General features: G+C 33.7%; 1 protein-coding gene across 3 annotated transcripts; it reads left to right on the forward strand.

Annotated features, from left to right (window-relative positions):
* Positions 1-2,183: 2,183 nt before the first annotated feature.
* Positions 2,184-7,036, forward strand: LOC120341507 (methyltransferase-like protein 27). 3 transcript variants are annotated; one of them, XM_078119858.1, is made up of 6 exons: positions 2,184-2,298; positions 4,360-4,440; positions 4,531-4,665; positions 5,112-5,224; positions 6,119-6,239; positions 6,649-7,036. In XM_078119858.1, the coding sequence occupies exons 2-6, from the start codon at positions 4,363-4,365 to the stop codon at positions 6,871-6,873; spliced, it is 672 nt and encodes a 223-aa protein (XP_077975984.1). In that variant the 5' UTR covers positions 2,184-2,298; positions 4,360-4,362; the 3' UTR covers positions 6,874-7,036. The 3 variants fall into 3 exon arrangements, with proteins under 3 accessions (XP_077975984.1, XP_077975986.1, XP_077975985.1); XM_078119860.1 differs by having other exon boundaries at positions 6,669-7,036; XM_078119859.1 differs by having other exon boundaries at positions 2,211-2,298; positions 4,363-4,440.
* Positions 7,037-17,932: the final 10,896 nt, after the last annotated feature.

The raw sequence follows: 17,932 nt of genomic DNA on the forward strand, positions 1-17,932 counted from the left end.
ATCACGACACCGTTGGGCCGTCGATATTTTCGGCGCCCAGTAACGGCTCTGCCGCAATACTCGAAATACTTTTTTTGTGTATGAGCGTTGATCTTTTATTTCTGATGTTATTGTTGAAAATCTTTCGAAGGTATAGTTTTTATTGGTTATTCATTAACGATGTAAATGTACTGAATATATAATAAAAAGTTATATAAAAGCTTATTTGATTAATTCGCTTCCAACAAGAAGATCATTTCTGGACAAAGGTGCGTCAAAGGTTAGGTCTGCTTCGCTCTGACTAACGTGTCCATATATTTGAGCGTTGCTTTCTTGTATATAATTACAGAAACTAGTTCGTTTGGTTTTTGATAGGAGAAATTTTGGTTGAGCAATATTAGTATTATTTCCGGTTTATACCACCGTCGCAGTAATTAAGGTCAAATGTTTTGCAAATATATAGCAAAATAGAATGAAATAGCATAGATTCCGTGGGAATATCGCGATCTCATTGTTTTAAGAACATAAGATCATTGTTTTATGCAGGCGGAAAAATATCCGTGTTCCTTTAAAGTAGGGTTACCATATTTTTTTGACTTCGAAGCGGGACGCCTCCAAAGACACGACCCCTTAGCTGTGATTCTGTAACTTTACAGTTTCCGATTTTTTCTGGGCTTTTTCCTGGGCTTTTCATATTTTATTTCAATAATTGTCATCAAAAGTTTTGAAATCAGATTTTTGGTGGTAGTTACTTTAATTTACAAGGTTGCCCGAGTACCGGAGAAGCTCACGTTGCCTCTTAAAGTGCCTACGTTCTAACTCAACGTCGTTGGAGTTTGACTTATTCAAGTTGTGATGTAATGTCTTACTAAATTTCTCATGGACGACATGTAACTTGATAATGTGATATGCATGTACAATGAGTATATGTATATAACTATCTTATATGTTATATATCTATGTATATGCAAAAATGGACAATGTTTTGAATAAAACAATTTGCAGAAATTAGCTTCACATTCTGCCTCACCAACTTTAATTATTGTGAATTTTCAGCATATGCTATTGATTTTATTAAATTAAACAACACTGATAAAACACGATTAAAAAATTCTTTGCAAACTAACTCTAAGAAAAGGTAGCTTTACCGAAATGTTGAGAATGTACAAATAATTTTAATTTGAAGAATACTTGAATATGTCATAATGTTTGTTAAATAGAACAATTCGCCAAAATTAGCATAACATTTTGCCACCCATCACCAACTTCAATTGATCTGTTTTGAATTTTCAACATTGCGCAGCATTTCCGCTGTTGTACACGCTGTTAGAGTCTTTCCAAATGAAATTGATTAACATTATCACGCTCGCAACGCGGATCACGTGTAATTAGGTATTGCATAGGCTGTTCAGTTTAAGTATAAACAGTGTTGATATTGCGAAATTGGCTGTGGTGTGTAGGTGTTGAAACCAATCAATTTGTATTCAACGCATTTTATAGGCATGACTTACGGAAATTTGTTATTGGAAAGGGAGAATATGATTATTACTTGCCTAACAAGATTGTAGTATTTATCGAAGCTTTAATTCTAGGATCTTACTATCGAAAAGGTCTAATTTAACGATTCATATCGAGTGTTGAAGTAAATCATTGGCTTTTTCTTACTATTCTCACAATATTTTATAGTGGAAAAGAAACTGTATTATAAACAAGTGTTCGTTCATTTTTAGAGATAGCATTGTGAAATATATATATATGAAGTTTATATATATCTATATATATATATATATATATATTGTAATAGATTGCGGTCTGCGAAAATGTTTAACGTTTTATATTAGGGGTATACGTACCTATCCATATATGCATATGCAGAAATATATATATATATTTTTTTGAATATAACAGTTCGTCGAAATTAGCATCATATTCTGCCACCCATTACCAACTTTAACTTATTTATTGTGAATTTTCAGCATATGCTCGTGATTTTATTCAATCAAACGACAATGGTATACCGTGATTATGAATTCTATGCAAACTAACTAGTTAAGTTTTTTTTTCGAGAAATGTTGAGAATGCACAATGCTATTTATTTACTCCCATTTACTTTGTTGAGTTAGATTGTTTTCCTCAGATTAGTATAATTTTTTATCTGTTTAGTTATTCTCAGTATTTAAGACTATTTGGTTGTATTAAGTTTTCAGTTTGATAATTAATAAATAGATTAGAATAGCCTTAATTAATCGAAGTAAATATTGAGATGATTGATTATCAGATTATTTTAGAAGATATTTTGGACTTTCATTTAATGGGACGGTAAGCTATACATAGTATTTACATTGAAAATTTGAAAATGCTTATTAATCAATGGTTTATTTGTCATCACAAAAACAAGTTGAAATAAAACAGTTGCAATGAATAAATAAATTTACAGTACTAATTATTTTTTTTGTCTGACCGTAGTCGCGAGGGATCTAAATAGGTCTTCACGCTGCGACACCTACAGCGCTGACACAGGTTATCATAAAAAGTAACATGAATGAGGGATAAAATATATAGAATATAGCAAGGGTGGCTAACACGTCATCGCCAGGTCTCGAGCAGTCGATAGCCTCTTATGTTGAGTGACTTTTATTGAAATACTCCCTAAAATTGCCTCGAAACAGTTGTGTGTTTTACAACAGGAAGAATACAGTACTTTTCATGTGAAAAATACAATGTACACATACAGATTTGAATTTGAGCATGCCCGATTAAGTACATTATTAAGTAACAAATGCAAGTTTTTCCGCGGCCCAGGTTTATAAATGCAGTGCCGAATATCGCGTGTCTAGACCAGGGTTCCTCAAACTGTGTGCCCCGGCACACTAGTGTGCCGTGCCGCCAGGCCTTAAGAGTGTGCCGCAAATTTTTACAAAATTCCTGAACTTTTTTCTCACAATATTCAACACTGCAACATGATCTTTATCACATTGCAATCAGTAATGGGTGTAGTTCGGTACCACACATATATAGGTTGACCCCAAAAAACGGAACACAATCCATTTGGAACATGTTGTATGAGTTCCGTTTTTTAGATCACCCTGTATTTATTATTCGATATCCACCGATAGGTGATGTAATATGCCACACTTTTTCTAATATCTGAATATATAAGGCGTTATATGTTCTCGACTCCAAGCCAACAATGCAAGTTTGCTCAAAGAAGTCGATAGACTTTTCCTAACAAGCTTTTTCAAACTGTCAGAAGTTAAGGGAAACATAAAGAAATTCCTGAAGTGATATCACTTTCCTTTTTCACAGGTAATATTTGGAGTTCTTAATTTTACCACGAATTTGCCATGCGAATTTTCTGTCAGTATATCAGTATAACATATAAAATACAATATATATAGTACAACAAAATATTTTCGCCATTAACATTTTCATGATTCTGCATATATTAATTCTCTGCACTACTTCCGCAGTATATGAGAGTTATTGTCTCACTCCAAGAGCAGTGTGATAATTTTAATCGCAGTGATAGCAGTGGTAAATCAGATACTGAATTTTGAGCAGTCATGTAACATTCATGGTTTGAGAATATTTATTTTTCTCTGTTTGAATAATACTACATGAAAGTTTTCTTGAAGAATTTTCAAAAATTACCACTCAAAATTAGGCAAGCCCTTGAATTGTATTATTTAAATAAATCTTAAATAAATATAGAAAAATTTACTCCGGTACAAATAAATAATCAAATCAACATCCTAAACGGAACATAAAAAATACAATTTTGTGTTGATTTCAATGATATTGTGCCCAAAAATGTTTCTTATTGGCAGCGGTGAAATTTTCTGCATGCCTTATTACGGAGGAGTCGATGGCGATTTATTTTGAAGAGTTTAGTCGATCGCGGCTGAAAGCAGGTTGGCCACCCCTGGAATATAGAATGTGTCTCAATCGATGCAAATGCAGTAGTTGCGACATTAGACATATTTAAGGTTATTACGCAAAGTAAAACTAAGAATTTGTAACTATCTCGGAATAATTACTAATAAAAATGCGAGGAAAGCGGAATAAAAATACAAAAAAATTATAGAAAAGACAAATTTGGCGAAATATACAACTAAAAACCAGACAACGCAAACACTAACACAAAAATACTTACAGCAAATGCAATTTTTTAGAAATACAACAAATACAAAAATTGATGGAGTCTAATGAAGGTTACAAACAAACTAAACTAATATATCTATATAATGTCGTTCGCAATAAAGAGAAAAAGATAAAACGGCCAAATCATTTGAAAAAAAAAAATAGCTAACGATCGTTGAATTACCTATTAATGTAGCAGATATTATCGGATTAATGTATAAGAGGTTTAATTGTATATAGAAGATGTCAAAAACGGAATCGAAAGCATGGGATAATGTTGGAGGTGTCGCTTATTCAAATTCGCAACAACAGGCTGACGAGGTTAGTTCTTATTATATTAAACAATTGTTAAACGAATTTTTGTGGGACAGTGATGACAACGAAACGAAAACGTTATTTCTTCTATTCCAGCGCTATACTGAATGGGCGCAGAAATATGACAGTGACGTCGATACCCTGAAATATGAAAGTCCACAGAATCTGGCGACAGAATTATTAAAATATATCGATAACACTCCATCAACAAACGTTTTGGATGTTGCGGCAGGTAAATTGAGAATTTTCAAATATATCATATAAAAATGAACGTTTGTAGCTTGGTTTGGCTTTAAAATGAAAGGTATTTTCGTCATTCTGAATAGATCTTAAATGGGTTCAGTGCTTTCTGCACGTTTCGTGTTACAACCCCAAAATACGTCTTCAATTCTGAATATATAGGCCTGAATCTGGCACAAAATGCTTGACGAAGTTGTCTGAACAATTTTCAACTTACCAGCCTGAATCCAATGTGCTGTCGTGCAATGTCAATCAGTTTATAAATTCGAACGCTAAAAAATTTTCGACATTAATTTTTACTTTTCTCTATGCAATGATATAGCTTTATGACGCGCAAGATTTAGACCGAAATATTTAGTTTTATAAATGCATCTAGATATGAAAAAATGTGTTATTTAATTGATTTCTTTCACCCACCAAATATGGTGATTTATATCGGCACAGGAAAGTGCGGTGAAGTTTTGAAAAAGCTCGGTTACAAAGGAATTATGGACGCAATAGATTTCAATGGTGCGATGCTGGAAATAGCAAAGGGAAAAAGTTTATACAGGTAGTTACAAAAATCCTGCAAAAATAGAAATCATGCTGTTTTTTTTAAACAAAAATAGATTAAAATCGACATGTCTTGTTTAAACGGAAGACCAACAAGTTATTCGATTTAAGATATATCTCGAAAGCCATAAGAGGAAGAAGAACTATATATATAGCCTATATATATATATAACCTATATATATATATATATATATACATTGGCATTTCATTGATTGTCTAAACTGATATATATATACATTTGTTCATCAAATATATTAAATAATTCCATAGTAAATATGGAGGCTTGTCCATGGCACATATTTTTCTGTCCCATTCCCATCCCATCACATAGGATTCCCATTGGAATAAAATTCAATCGAAAATGTTAAATTTATGTTTAGCGTTCACTAAATAGGACTATATTTACGAAGAGACATGCAAAACAGCAAAACTTACGAAATTTGGTAACTTTATAGTCATAACTATTATACATGTGACCATCAGCGCCTTCACAAAGTATATTGTTAATGCTGAATATATTTTGCCTTTTATAGCTAACAAGAGAGCTATGCTCAATTATATAGACACGAAGTCCATAACGAAATGTTTCACCATCATTACCCCGAAAATCATACGGTTTTCGTGTCTCATGGGAAATACAAATGTGTGCTGGGCCATCTCATCCAATTGCATGGGACGTTTCCCATGAGAATCCCAATCCCATGGACAACCCTGTAAATATGATCAAAGATAAATATGATGCCCATTAGAGGAGACAAAATTTACAATTTGTTCAGTTTCATTGTTGTATACATTTTATATGACGTTTTCGTTAGACGTAGAATATTTTTTATATTGTCAAACTAGCCTATGCGATCTCGTTTTTTTACTTGTCATATTGTGTTTCAATAGGAATCACATAGAGATGGGGATTTATCCAAATAAACCAATTCCAGTGGCTGATGGACTGTACGATGCGGCGGTAGGTGCTGGATCATTTGGTCCTCATCATTTAGCACCTGGGTGTGTTGCGGTAAGTAATAAATGGCGGTTTACAGCATTATCCGAGGGACATTGAGGCGTAATTTTTGTTTGGTTTAATAAGCCGGGAAATATTTTTATTTATTTATGATACGATTTTTTTATTATTAAATTAATATGTATCTAACCAATACATATTTCAAGCTCGTGCTGAAGAGGTTGTTTCATCAATGGCAAACTAAAACTGATTTTTCAAATTAGTAATATGATTTGTTCACATGAGGTAACAACAAAACAATATTCACAAAGCGGCTCTCTAATACATTCTCTGTGAGACATTCTGTTTGAATCTGTTTGAGATAAAACAGATGCTTAAATCTTAAAAAAAAATTCTTCAGTCCCAATTTTCCTATGTCATACTTTAATAAATGTTAACTTTTTTGTTCACATTTTTGTATCAGCCAATCATTCACACTTTAAGACAAGGAGGCGTGGCAATTTTCAATTGTCGGGCAACTCCCCAGGCAACCGAGTTCAGAAATGCGCTTGAAAACGAAATAGATAAACTAGAGAAAGCTGGAATGATTGCCAAAATTGAAGTGAAAGAAATGACTCATTATGCAGTAGAATGCCGGGAAACAGGAAATTCAATGATGTCAAAAGTCTATGTTTATCGGAGACTGTGAAAAATTTGTATCAAATGATTTTTCAATGTTCATCGACCGGTAATAAATCGCATCTGAGTAACTGTTATTCGGTGATTGGAATAAACCTAACAAACTAGATTTTTGTTATTGAATATGAAAAGTTCTCTGATGCCAGTGTCCAATAAATTACGTTTCGAGAGTATTACTTCGTCATCCTTGGAAGTCGGGCAAGATTCGGGCATGGGTTTGAAACAGAAAACAAGAATTTTTAGGTAGTTTAGATAAGATCAATTATTTTCGGCAAGTATATTTTTTGAGCAGCAACATAAAGTGCAATCATGCTAATTTCTCTGGCCTCCAAACGGCAATCATGAAACAAATATCATAGCAAAAAATAAGAATGTTTGACACTGGTTGATACCATATTAACTAGTCTAGTCAACGCTTCTCATAAGATATATCAATAATATATAAAGTAGGATTTTAGCCGGAAGGATTTTGCGATTGTGAGGATTGTACATTTTGATTTTACTGTCGGTGATTGATAATTTATAATTTCATAATTTTTTCTTGAAAAAGATAAACAGGAATTTTTTTGTAGTTCTATAGCTTTTTGCACTGAACACAATTTTATCAAAAGGTCAAAAATAGCTGGTTTAGACCAATGTTGTGATGATTTAATCGATATCAAGGGCATCGGAGATTTTGCAGAAGCGTGGTTTTTTCAATGGTAAAGTTTTGTTAGCCTGCTCACCAACTTGATCACATATGATTTTACAGCTAGTAATCAAGTATAATTATCTAAAATCATCGCAGAATCACTCCTGGTCTCTGAAAAGTTAAAAATACACGAATGTTGAATATATTCATGTAATGACTTTATTATGAAGAACTCTTGAATATGCAGTTTAGTATTGCTGATTATATAGAACAATTTGCTAAAACGAGTTTCACTTTTTCCCATCCACCTCCAACTTCGTTTAATTTGTTATGGATTTTCAACATTGTTTCTGGACTGAGAACTGGTCCGGGCGTTCCTACATAAATTGTCTTATTTCCAAACAAGTCACATCGCAACTTTATAAGATACGAATTCACTTCAGCGATAACAACAAATGGCATATATTTAAAAGCATCCATCCCTGATTCAATCTTGTAAACCGCAGCTCCGTGAACGTCCTGAAGCACAGCAGTTTTATATCTATTCACACCAAGTACTTTCTCGGTACGAAACGTAGCTGGTCCGATCCGAGCGAATTTTACTTGTGTAGAACCAATATTTTTGGGTCCATCTCCAGCATCATTTTGAAATTCCAAATCAATAGAAAAGTCGCCATCTTTCTCACTACGGAAATTCAATGTTTCACAACTCACTACTTTGTAGATTTCTTCTTCTGAATGAACATTTTCATACCATTGCCCAGTGAACATCGTGAAATCGATTTCGTTTTCCAAATTTGGAAGTTCACAACTGTGGCAACAAGCCAACACCAAACAGTTGGCAACATATATAATGCCTACTGAAACAAATTTCCGCATGTTGTATCTTCCAATACCGACTTTCGAATGTCGAAATACCTACCTTGTATAGGTTTTAAGAGACCTTCAGAAGAAAATTGATGAGGCTTTTTTGAGACAGCAACGGAAATCACGTGTGATGAGAGTTCTCTGTTTATGATATATACTTGCATATAACGTAATGTAAAGAATGTATACAGCTATTGCATTAATATTGCACAATGTGGATGCAGTATATAGTATCGTGTTGAATTCATTCATGATACATGCGATACATACAAACTGTATACCCTGTAGAATATTATTTTGTCAAATGCGAATCTTTGCCTATTTTATTACTCTCAATTTGATTCGTATCTTGGCTTTTCTTTCTGCAGTTAGTAATCGGGTGCTATTTATTTTTATCTCCCCAGCAATCATTTTTGATATGTTTCTATAAATTGTGATTATCTTAGGCTAGAATAAGGTAGGTTAGGTTTGTGACCCACATTATCTAACGAAAGGGAACTAACTTTACTGATCGAGTGGGGTATTTGATGTGATATGCAATACAGCCTAGATATGCATTTGCAAATAACCTTTATGCATGTACTCTCAACCAAATAATAATTATACATTCTCCTTCAAGTGCAATACATACACAGCCAATCGATTTCATATGTACTTACACCGGATATTTGATATTATATATGTATTCATTAAAATTACAGCGCATTCGACGGGTTATTCCGACTTCAATTCAAATAAATTTCTCTTGCGAAACTGGTAATATGGCGATATAGTCTGATGTATAAATTTGGTGATATGCTTTACTTTATTAAATAAAATATCTTTGGGCCTCCAACGAGAACAATTGAAAGATTTGTTCATTTTAAATTCTTTAAAAATTTATTATTAAATACTGTGTTTTGTGATCAGCATCTAACACTGTGTTAGTGTATACTAGTTTAGAAGAGGGGGTGTGCAACATTTATGTCGGACATATAATCAACTTTAGCCAACTGGGCAGCCAGTGCGTCGCGGAAACGGCGAGAGAAGAGAATGCTGCTATCTCATTGCCTACCAGTATTAAAAACACCGATCAATTGGGAAAGATTTAAGGCAGCGACGAGAGCAAAAATCATCACGTATATTAACGATGCGATCTGACCGCCTTTTAAAAATAATCTTTCGGATTCTTATTTTTTCATATTTGATGGGGAAAAGTCTGAGGGCATAGAAGAAGAAGTACGGGAGATATTTAGAAGATCTGGTATAGAAGATATAAAAGTCAGACAATTATGATAAATATTCGTCGTTCTCGAACCTTTGATTATTTATGCTGATAACTTCAATATGGGTTTGATATATCTACAACGCTTTGTACGCTTAGTCATTTTTCTATGAATTTGAGTAAATATTTTCAAATAGATTACCAATACCCTCAAACTCGACTTTGCATTTAAAAATAAAAGCAAATCTAATTCGCATCTTGTCTGTTAAGTAAGAAAAATTTTGCTCAATAATGCTTCAGAATTAAACAGAGTTAATATATGTTTTACGTTCATCAAATATAATTTCATTTCACGACAACAATGATAAACAATCTCGTTCACCAATGCGCATCAGAGGAGATAGGCGGATAATGATTCCGCAGGTGTAATTAGAGCTATAATGACTCTGGAGGTTAATTGATTTGATGCTGATTTATAGTGTAGTTTCAAGTTATATGTTCAAAAAGAATTCTGTGTAATTGGTATTTTCAAATATCGATTGGATAGATTTTTTTTAAACATGCTATTCAAAAAAATAAATAAAAACCAGTTTTGGAGCAAGATAAATTTGATCTACACAAATAACACTATTGAGTCATCACAACTTCCCTATACGCGTGGATGATTTTCAGGCAAACATATAGTCTCGATTATATTTATTTCCACAATTTTTACTACACAAAAAATTGATTCTCATGTAGAACAATTTACAACAATACAATTTTTAGTATAGAATATCTCTTTAGAGAATTTATTATGAAAGCAAACTGAATAGGAAGAAATAAATCATTGGCATTGTCTTTTTATTATTGAGAACACTTTGCTAAATTGAGTTTCACATTTGCCCATCCATTTCCAACTTCTACTAATTTGTTGTGGATTTTCAGCAATGTTTTTGTTTTTGGGAGAGGGTCCGACGTCGCTACATACACTTTTTTCATTCCGAACAAGTCACACATCAAAACCATTACGTATGCGTTTTTTTCAACAATATGAACAATTGGCATATATTTTGGTGCATTCATTTCCGATTCAATTTTATGTGCAGTGGCATCGTTAACGTCCTGTAATATAGCATTTTCTATTTTTTTCATACCAATCTCATTTGTAGCGAGAAAAGTGGATGGTGCAATTCGAGCAAAATATGCATTGGAAATTCCAAGGCTTTTATTTTGAGATTTTTCAATCTTTTGAAAACTCCATTTAGCAGAGAAACTGCCGTTTGCCCCACTCTGGTATTGTAATGTTTCGCAACTCACAACTTTGTATATTGTCTCTTCGGGATAATCGATTTCTTTTTCTAGTTTTGGAAGTTCACAGCAGTGGCAGCAAGACAACATCCAATATTTTCCGACATATAAAATGATCATTGCTAGAAACCTCAGCATGTTGTATCCTCGAGTGTCCTCTTCCTAAAGACTTTCTGCTAAAATGGTTTCTAGGGCAATATGGAATATTGATTAGCTTTACTAATAACATTGAAATGCTTTAGACGCTTTGCTGCATACACGTAGAGCGTACGTAGCCCCGTACAATTCACTACTTTGTAGATTTCTTTGTCTGAATGAACATTTTCTTACCACTGCACAGTGAACACCGTGAAATCGATTTCATTTCATAAATTTTGAAGTTCACAACTGTCGCAACAAGCCAACAACAAACAATTGGCAAGATATATAATGCCTACTGGAACAAATTTCCGCATGTTGTATCCTCCAATACCGACCTTCGAATATCGAAATACCTTTCTCGTATAGGATGTATTAAAAGACGTTCAGAAGAAAATTGATGAGGCTTTTTTGAGACAGCAACGGAAATCACGTGTGATGAGAGTTCACTGTTTATGATATATACTTGCATAGATCGTACTGTAAAGAATATATACAGCTGTTGCATTGGTATTGCACAATGTGGATGCAGTATTTAGAATCTTGTTGAATTCATTCATGATATATGCGATACCTATAAACAGTTTACCCTGTAGAATATTGTATTGGCAAATGCAAATCTTGCTCATTTTAGTAGTTTTAATTTGCTTACCTACTTTACTTATTGAGTGGAGTCGTTAATGTGATATGCGCATACATAGTCAACATATGCATATGCAACTAACCTTTATGCAATTTCCCTTAACCAAGTATGCATACATGACCATTCAAGTGCTATACATACACAGCCAGTCTATTTCATATATTTACGTACACCGGGTATTTGATATATATCATATTTATATTCATTAAAATAACAGCGCAGGCGACGGGTTATTTCGATTTCAATATAACTGAATTACTCTTGTAAAGCTGGTAATATGGAAGTTGTTCTGTGGTATGAATTTGCTGATGTTATTTACTTTATCAAATAAAATATCTTGATGCCCTTGATGGGAACAATTGAAAGACTCGTTCATATCGAATTCATTAAAAAAATATTGTTAAATTATGTGCTTTTTGAATAGGTGAAGAAGCTTTCAGAAGCTGTGTTAATAGTATAGGATGACTTTTTTGTCGGCCATATAACCAACCAACTTCAGAAAGCTGGCTGGGCCACACAAAAGAATTCATTTTTTTTTCATGAACACAACGAATTGAAAAAACTAGCGACAACCAGAGCGCTGCGGGAAAGGCAAGAGGGGAGAATGCGGCTATCGCTTTACATTAGAGGCATCGGACAAAACGGCTAAAGATTTTATAGCAGCGACAAGAGCAAAAATCATTATGTATTTTTACCGATGTGACCGCCTTTCTAAACGTAAACATTTGAGTTGGAATTTTATGTTATATCGGGAAAAATCTGATTGTTGACAAGGGATATGGTTTGCCTTGTCGGATCGTGGCCCGCGGGCCGTCTGCTGCATACCCCCGGTATAGATGTAAAAGTCAATCAATCATAATGACGTTGTGATGACTCAATGGCGTAAATTTGTGTAGAATACATTTATTTTGCTTCGAAACTGACATTGTTGTAAATTGTTCTATAGGAGAATCCATTTTTTGTGTAGTAAGAGTTGTGGAAATAAATATAATCGATATTATATGTTTTTCTAAAGATCATCCACGCGTATGGACGGTGACCTTTCTATACCAAAGTCCAATTCAAGTGAAAGATACCTTCGAAGTTGCAAAGATTTTATTTCGAGATTTCGCATTCTTCCGAAAACTCCATTCAACAGAGCAACTGCTGTTTTTACCACGGTATAGTATCGTAATATTTCGCCACTCACAACTTTGTATATTTCCTCTTTGGGATGCACAGTTTCATACCAAGTCTCGATGAGTTCTGTATAATTGCATCGAAGTTCACAGTAGTGACAGCAAAACAACATCAAACAAAAGAGCAACGCTCAAATATATGGACACGTTAATCAGAGAAAAGCAGTTCTTACCTTTGACGCTACCGGTACCTACGGCGCTTTAAGAAAGCAAGAACTTCGTTACACACCACCGACGTTCGATGAGCACGTGATCAAAAGAACAACAAGAAGAGTGCCAGCATACAAGCGCCTTTTTAGGTTTTCCACTAGGTGTCCAAGAAAACTAAAACGATTCATAGATCCCTTCCGTGTCCAATGAAAAATAATTAAGGTAATAGCCTTCTGGCGAAAAAAAAACAATCTTTAACTACTAAAAATTTCAAAGCAATTGGTCCAGTAATCAAAGAGAAAAGCGACTTTTTCATAACGTGTCAAAAAACGAGAACAACAACAACATAATATTAAAACGATCCCTAGGTCCACTAACGTGTACAATAATTTATGACATATAGAATTATCACTGATAGAAAAACTCAGCATGTTGTATCCCCGAGTGTCCTCTCCTTAAAGACTTTCCGCTGAAATGGTTTCAAGATTAATATGGCATATTGATTAGCTTCATTAATAACAGTAAAATGTTTCAGACGCTTAGCTGTATACACTGAACTGAATACGTTGATACGCTGAAGGTGTAGAAATTCATCACGATCCGTATGAACGATCTGTAGGATTTACCACGATGGAGTGACCTATCTCACTTTTTATCTTGTCTTCTCATGTTTCAATTTATAATCTGTCAAGAGAAGTCTTGTGGTTGAAAAGTTGCTTGGAGTGTCTTATGGCGCTCACGTTGCTCTCTGCATATACAGCCACAATATGCTTGAACCAACCTATATTCATGTATACGTCAAGCAATTGTGCATATACAGCCTGCTGGGAATGATTATACAACCTACTAATATGTTCTAGCATATCAAGTGATGTACATTCACAACTAATAACACGATTTCATAGTGTCATTTCGTGTGTCTGATATTCATTAGAATTACAATGCAAGCAACTGACTTAAAATATAACATATATTAAGCTATTATGTTACATTAGTAATATATAATTAAAATGTGTTACTAATAATAGCGACATTATCTACGTTATTGAATAGAATGCCTTTTGGTCATTGATAGAAACAAGCGACAGACTTGTTTGAGTTGATTCACAAAAAAATTCTATTGCATACGTTGACACTTATAGTTTCGGTAAATTGGCTGAGAGTTACAAACCGCCTAATGTACTTGTAATGTACAATTGGCCTCTACTAAAACAACAACAGATTTGAAATGACTCACAGGAATATTCTAATATCTTTGATATTATCAAATATGACTCCTAATTTACATTTGTGTTCAAGCTTTCTAACATATAATTATCAGAATATCCAATTCAGGCGAAATAATTAATTTTAATACTAATCCTTATGTTAGCGAAGTTATTAAAATAGCCACTAATTCTTTCGAAAACTTCTCACAAATAAGAGATAAACAAGGACGAGCAATGCTCTATTGAAATGGAACAAATGAGTATTTTACTGAGGGAGTGAATGAAACTATTTGTTTGTATGAGTAACATCTTGTGTTACTGCTTGGAGTACTCATGGAGATGCGCTTTATTTCTCGCCTTATGTATGCATGCACTTATCAAGTTAAAATTTTTGTGTTTCAAAATAGATTCTGTAGCATTGCTCTTTTGACAAATTATGAAAACGTTGAGTTCGAAATTAGTAAAAACCATAACTTGGGAAAAATGAAGCATGGTTAGAAACAAATCGATTGTACCACTTAAATAAACTTAATTTTGATCGCGATTTCTCCTTAAAATACATAAGTGAATTAACGGAAAAAATATGCTCGTGATTACATTTATTCAGTTCAATCTAATTCTGAGAAGGGGTTATTATTTTCTGAGAAGTAAGAATACACCAATGATTTTGATAGAATAAACAAGAGAGCCATGCTCAAATATATGGACACGTAGCCAATGGCAATAATTTTGATGACGTCATAGCGAAAAAAAAGTAATAACCTTCTGGAGAAAAATTTTATCTTTAACCACTGAAAATTTCAAAGCAATTGGTCCAGTATTCGAAGAGAAAAGCGATTTTTTAAAAATGGAGACGGAGACAAATAACAATAACAATAACAACAAAATTTTGAAACGATCGTTATGTCCACTTCGTGTCCAATAAGTAAACATGTATTGTTTTTCAAACAGAACAGCTCGCTAACATTAGCTTTACACTTTACCAACATCGATAATTTGTTGTTGAATTTTCAGCATTGTTTCTGGATTAGGAACAGGGTCAGGTGTTGCTGCATACACTTTCTTCGTACCGAACACGTCACATCGCAGTATCATTACATAGGAGTCCATGTCAACAATATAAACAAAGGGCCTATATTTGAATTCATCAATGTTCGATTCAATCTTGTAAACTGCGACACCGTGAGCGTTTTGTATCGCAGCAGTTTCGAGAGTTTTCATACCAAGTTCTTTCGGCATAAAAAATATAGATGGTCCGATCCGAGCAAAGTTTACTTTATTAGCCCCAATATTTTTATATACATATTCATCATCTACATGAGGTTCCAAATAAACTTAAAAGCCGTCTTTCTCACTGTAATAACGCAATGTTTCACAATTCACCACTTTATTGATTTCTTCTTCTGGGTAAATATTTTCATACCAATTCCCATGGAATTTTTATTTTCATTTTCTAAATTTGGTAGTTGACAACTATAACAACAAGTCAACGCCAAACATTTGGTAACATATATTGCGGTCACTGTAACAAATGTCTTCATGTTCGACTTTCGAAAATCAGAATACCTCTATTCTACAGGTTGCAAGAGCCTTTCTGAATGAAATCGATTAAACATTATCACTCCCGCAACGCAGATCCCATGTAATTAAGTACCTGTTTATAATATACTATTACCTATAGGCCGTGCAGCTTAAATATAAACAGTATTGATATTGCAAAATTTGCTGTGGTATGTAGACGTGTTGAAATCAACGATTCATACAGAGCAGGGTCGGCAACCTTTTGTCGCTCGCGGGCCAAAATTGAGGGCTGCAAATCTTGGCGGGCCGCACAAGGTGCGCTATTTTGGTGACGTCTTAGCACACAAAAATTGAATACCATAGAACTCATCAAATATTTTTTGAATAAATAGAAGTAATAGCCTCGTGAAAAATACAATCCTTAATCACTGAAAATTCTAAAGTGATTGATTCAGTAAAAAAGAGAGAAAATCGATTTTTTTCATAACGATAGGAAGAAGAATAATTAATGAAGAACAACAACAAAATAACATAATAACAAAACTATCCATAAGTCCACTTCGTGCCCAATAACTTGCTCTTCGTGTGTCGATTATAGAATTAAATTATGGTTAAAATTCACAGCCGCTGTTTTATCTCTAAATTTCAGTGAAGCATCGCGGGCCGGAATATTTCACTCCGCGGGCCATGTGTTGCCGATCCCCGAGTAGAGTGTTGAAGTAAATCACTGACTTTGTTCTTACTATTCTTACAATAATCTATAGTGGAAAAAACTGTATCAAAGACAAGTATTCCTTCTGTCAATTAATTTATTTTTATAGATAGCATTGTGAAATGTATGAAGCTGTTAAATGTATTTTGTAATAGATTGCGGTCTGCGAAAATGTTTAACGATCTAAATCAAGAGTGGGCAATTACTTTCTTAAGTGTACCGGTTACAGATAATCCATTTGATTACTGGGCCAGAAGATCAGAACCTAACATAATGAATTTTCAGAATTGTATATGTATGTATGTACCTAACTTATATGCCATATAAGCATATGCAAAAATGATTTTTTTTTTTGAATAGAACAATTCGTCGAAATAGCTTCATATTCTGCCACCCATTATCAACTTAAATTAATTTATTATGAATTTTCAGCATATGCTCGTGATTTCATTCAATGAACGACAATGATATACCGTGATTATGAATTCTTCGCAAAATAACGGGTATATATAGCTTTTTTAACGAAATGTTGAGAATGCACAAATGATATTATTATGAAAAATACTTGAATGAGCATTAAAGTTTTTTTTTTCAAATAGAACAATTCGCCAAAATTAGTTTCACATTTTGCCACCCATCACCAACTTCAATTAATTTGTTGTGTATTTTCAGCATTGTTTCTGCACTAGGAACAGGGTCAGGTGTTGCTGCACGTACTTTCTTCATGCCAAACATATCACACAGTAGCAGCATGACATACGAGCCTTCATCAACTATTTGAACAAATGGTAAATATTTTAATTCATCCATGCTCGATTCAATATTATAATCTGAGGCACCTTGAGCTTCCTGCAATACAGCAGTTATGAGTTTTTCAATACCTAACTCTTTCCTGGCCTGAAATGTAGATGGACCGATACGAGCAAAGTCTACTTTGGTAGCACCAATATTTTTATATCCATATTCAACATCTTCATGAAGTTCTAAATGAATAGAAAAGCCGTCTTTCTCACTGTGATAACGCAATGTTTCACAATTCACTACTTTGTAGATTTCTTCTTCTGGGTGAACATTTTCATACCAAATCCCAGGGAATTTTGTGAAATCAATTTCATTTTCTAAATCTGGGAGTTGACAACCATAACAACAAGCTAACACTAAACAATTGAAAACGTATATTACGAGCACGGCAACAAATGTCCTCATGTTCGACTTTCAAAAATCAGAATACCGCTGTTGTACATGTTGTAAGAGCCTTTCTGAATAAAATTGATTAAACATTATCACGCTCGCAACGCGGATCACGTGTGATTAGGTATTACATAGGCCTGCATTAAATATAAACAGTATTGATGTAATGTCTTACCAAATTTCTCATTGACGACATGTTACGTGGTAATGCGATATGCATATACAGTCAGAATATACATATGTAACAACCCTATATGCCATACATACATTTAGAAAAATAGAAAATTATTGTAAATAGAACAATTCGTCAAAATTAGCGTTTTATTCTGCCACCCA

This window comes from Styela clava, chromosome 14, assembly GCF_964204865.1.
Source record: "Styela clava chromosome 14, kaStyClav1.hap1.2, whole genome shotgun sequence".
Taxonomy (NCBI): domain Eukaryota; kingdom Metazoa; phylum Chordata; class Ascidiacea; order Stolidobranchia; family Styelidae; genus Styela; species Styela clava.

Bases quoted from the DNA above. Each gene is read 5' to 3' on its own strand.
- LOC120341507 (XM_078119858.1), top strand. From the start codon at position 4,363: ATGTCAAAAACGGAATCGAAAGCATGGGATAATGTTGGAGGTGTCGCT. The intron at 4,666-5,111 runs GGTAAATTGAGA...GTGATTTATATC, and splicing joins ACGTTTTGGATGTTGCGGCA to GGCACAGGAAAGTGCGGTGA. The intron at 6,240-6,648 runs GTAAGTAATAAA...TTTTTGTATCAG, and splicing joins TAGCACCTGGGTGTGTTGCG to CCAATCATTCACACTTTAAG.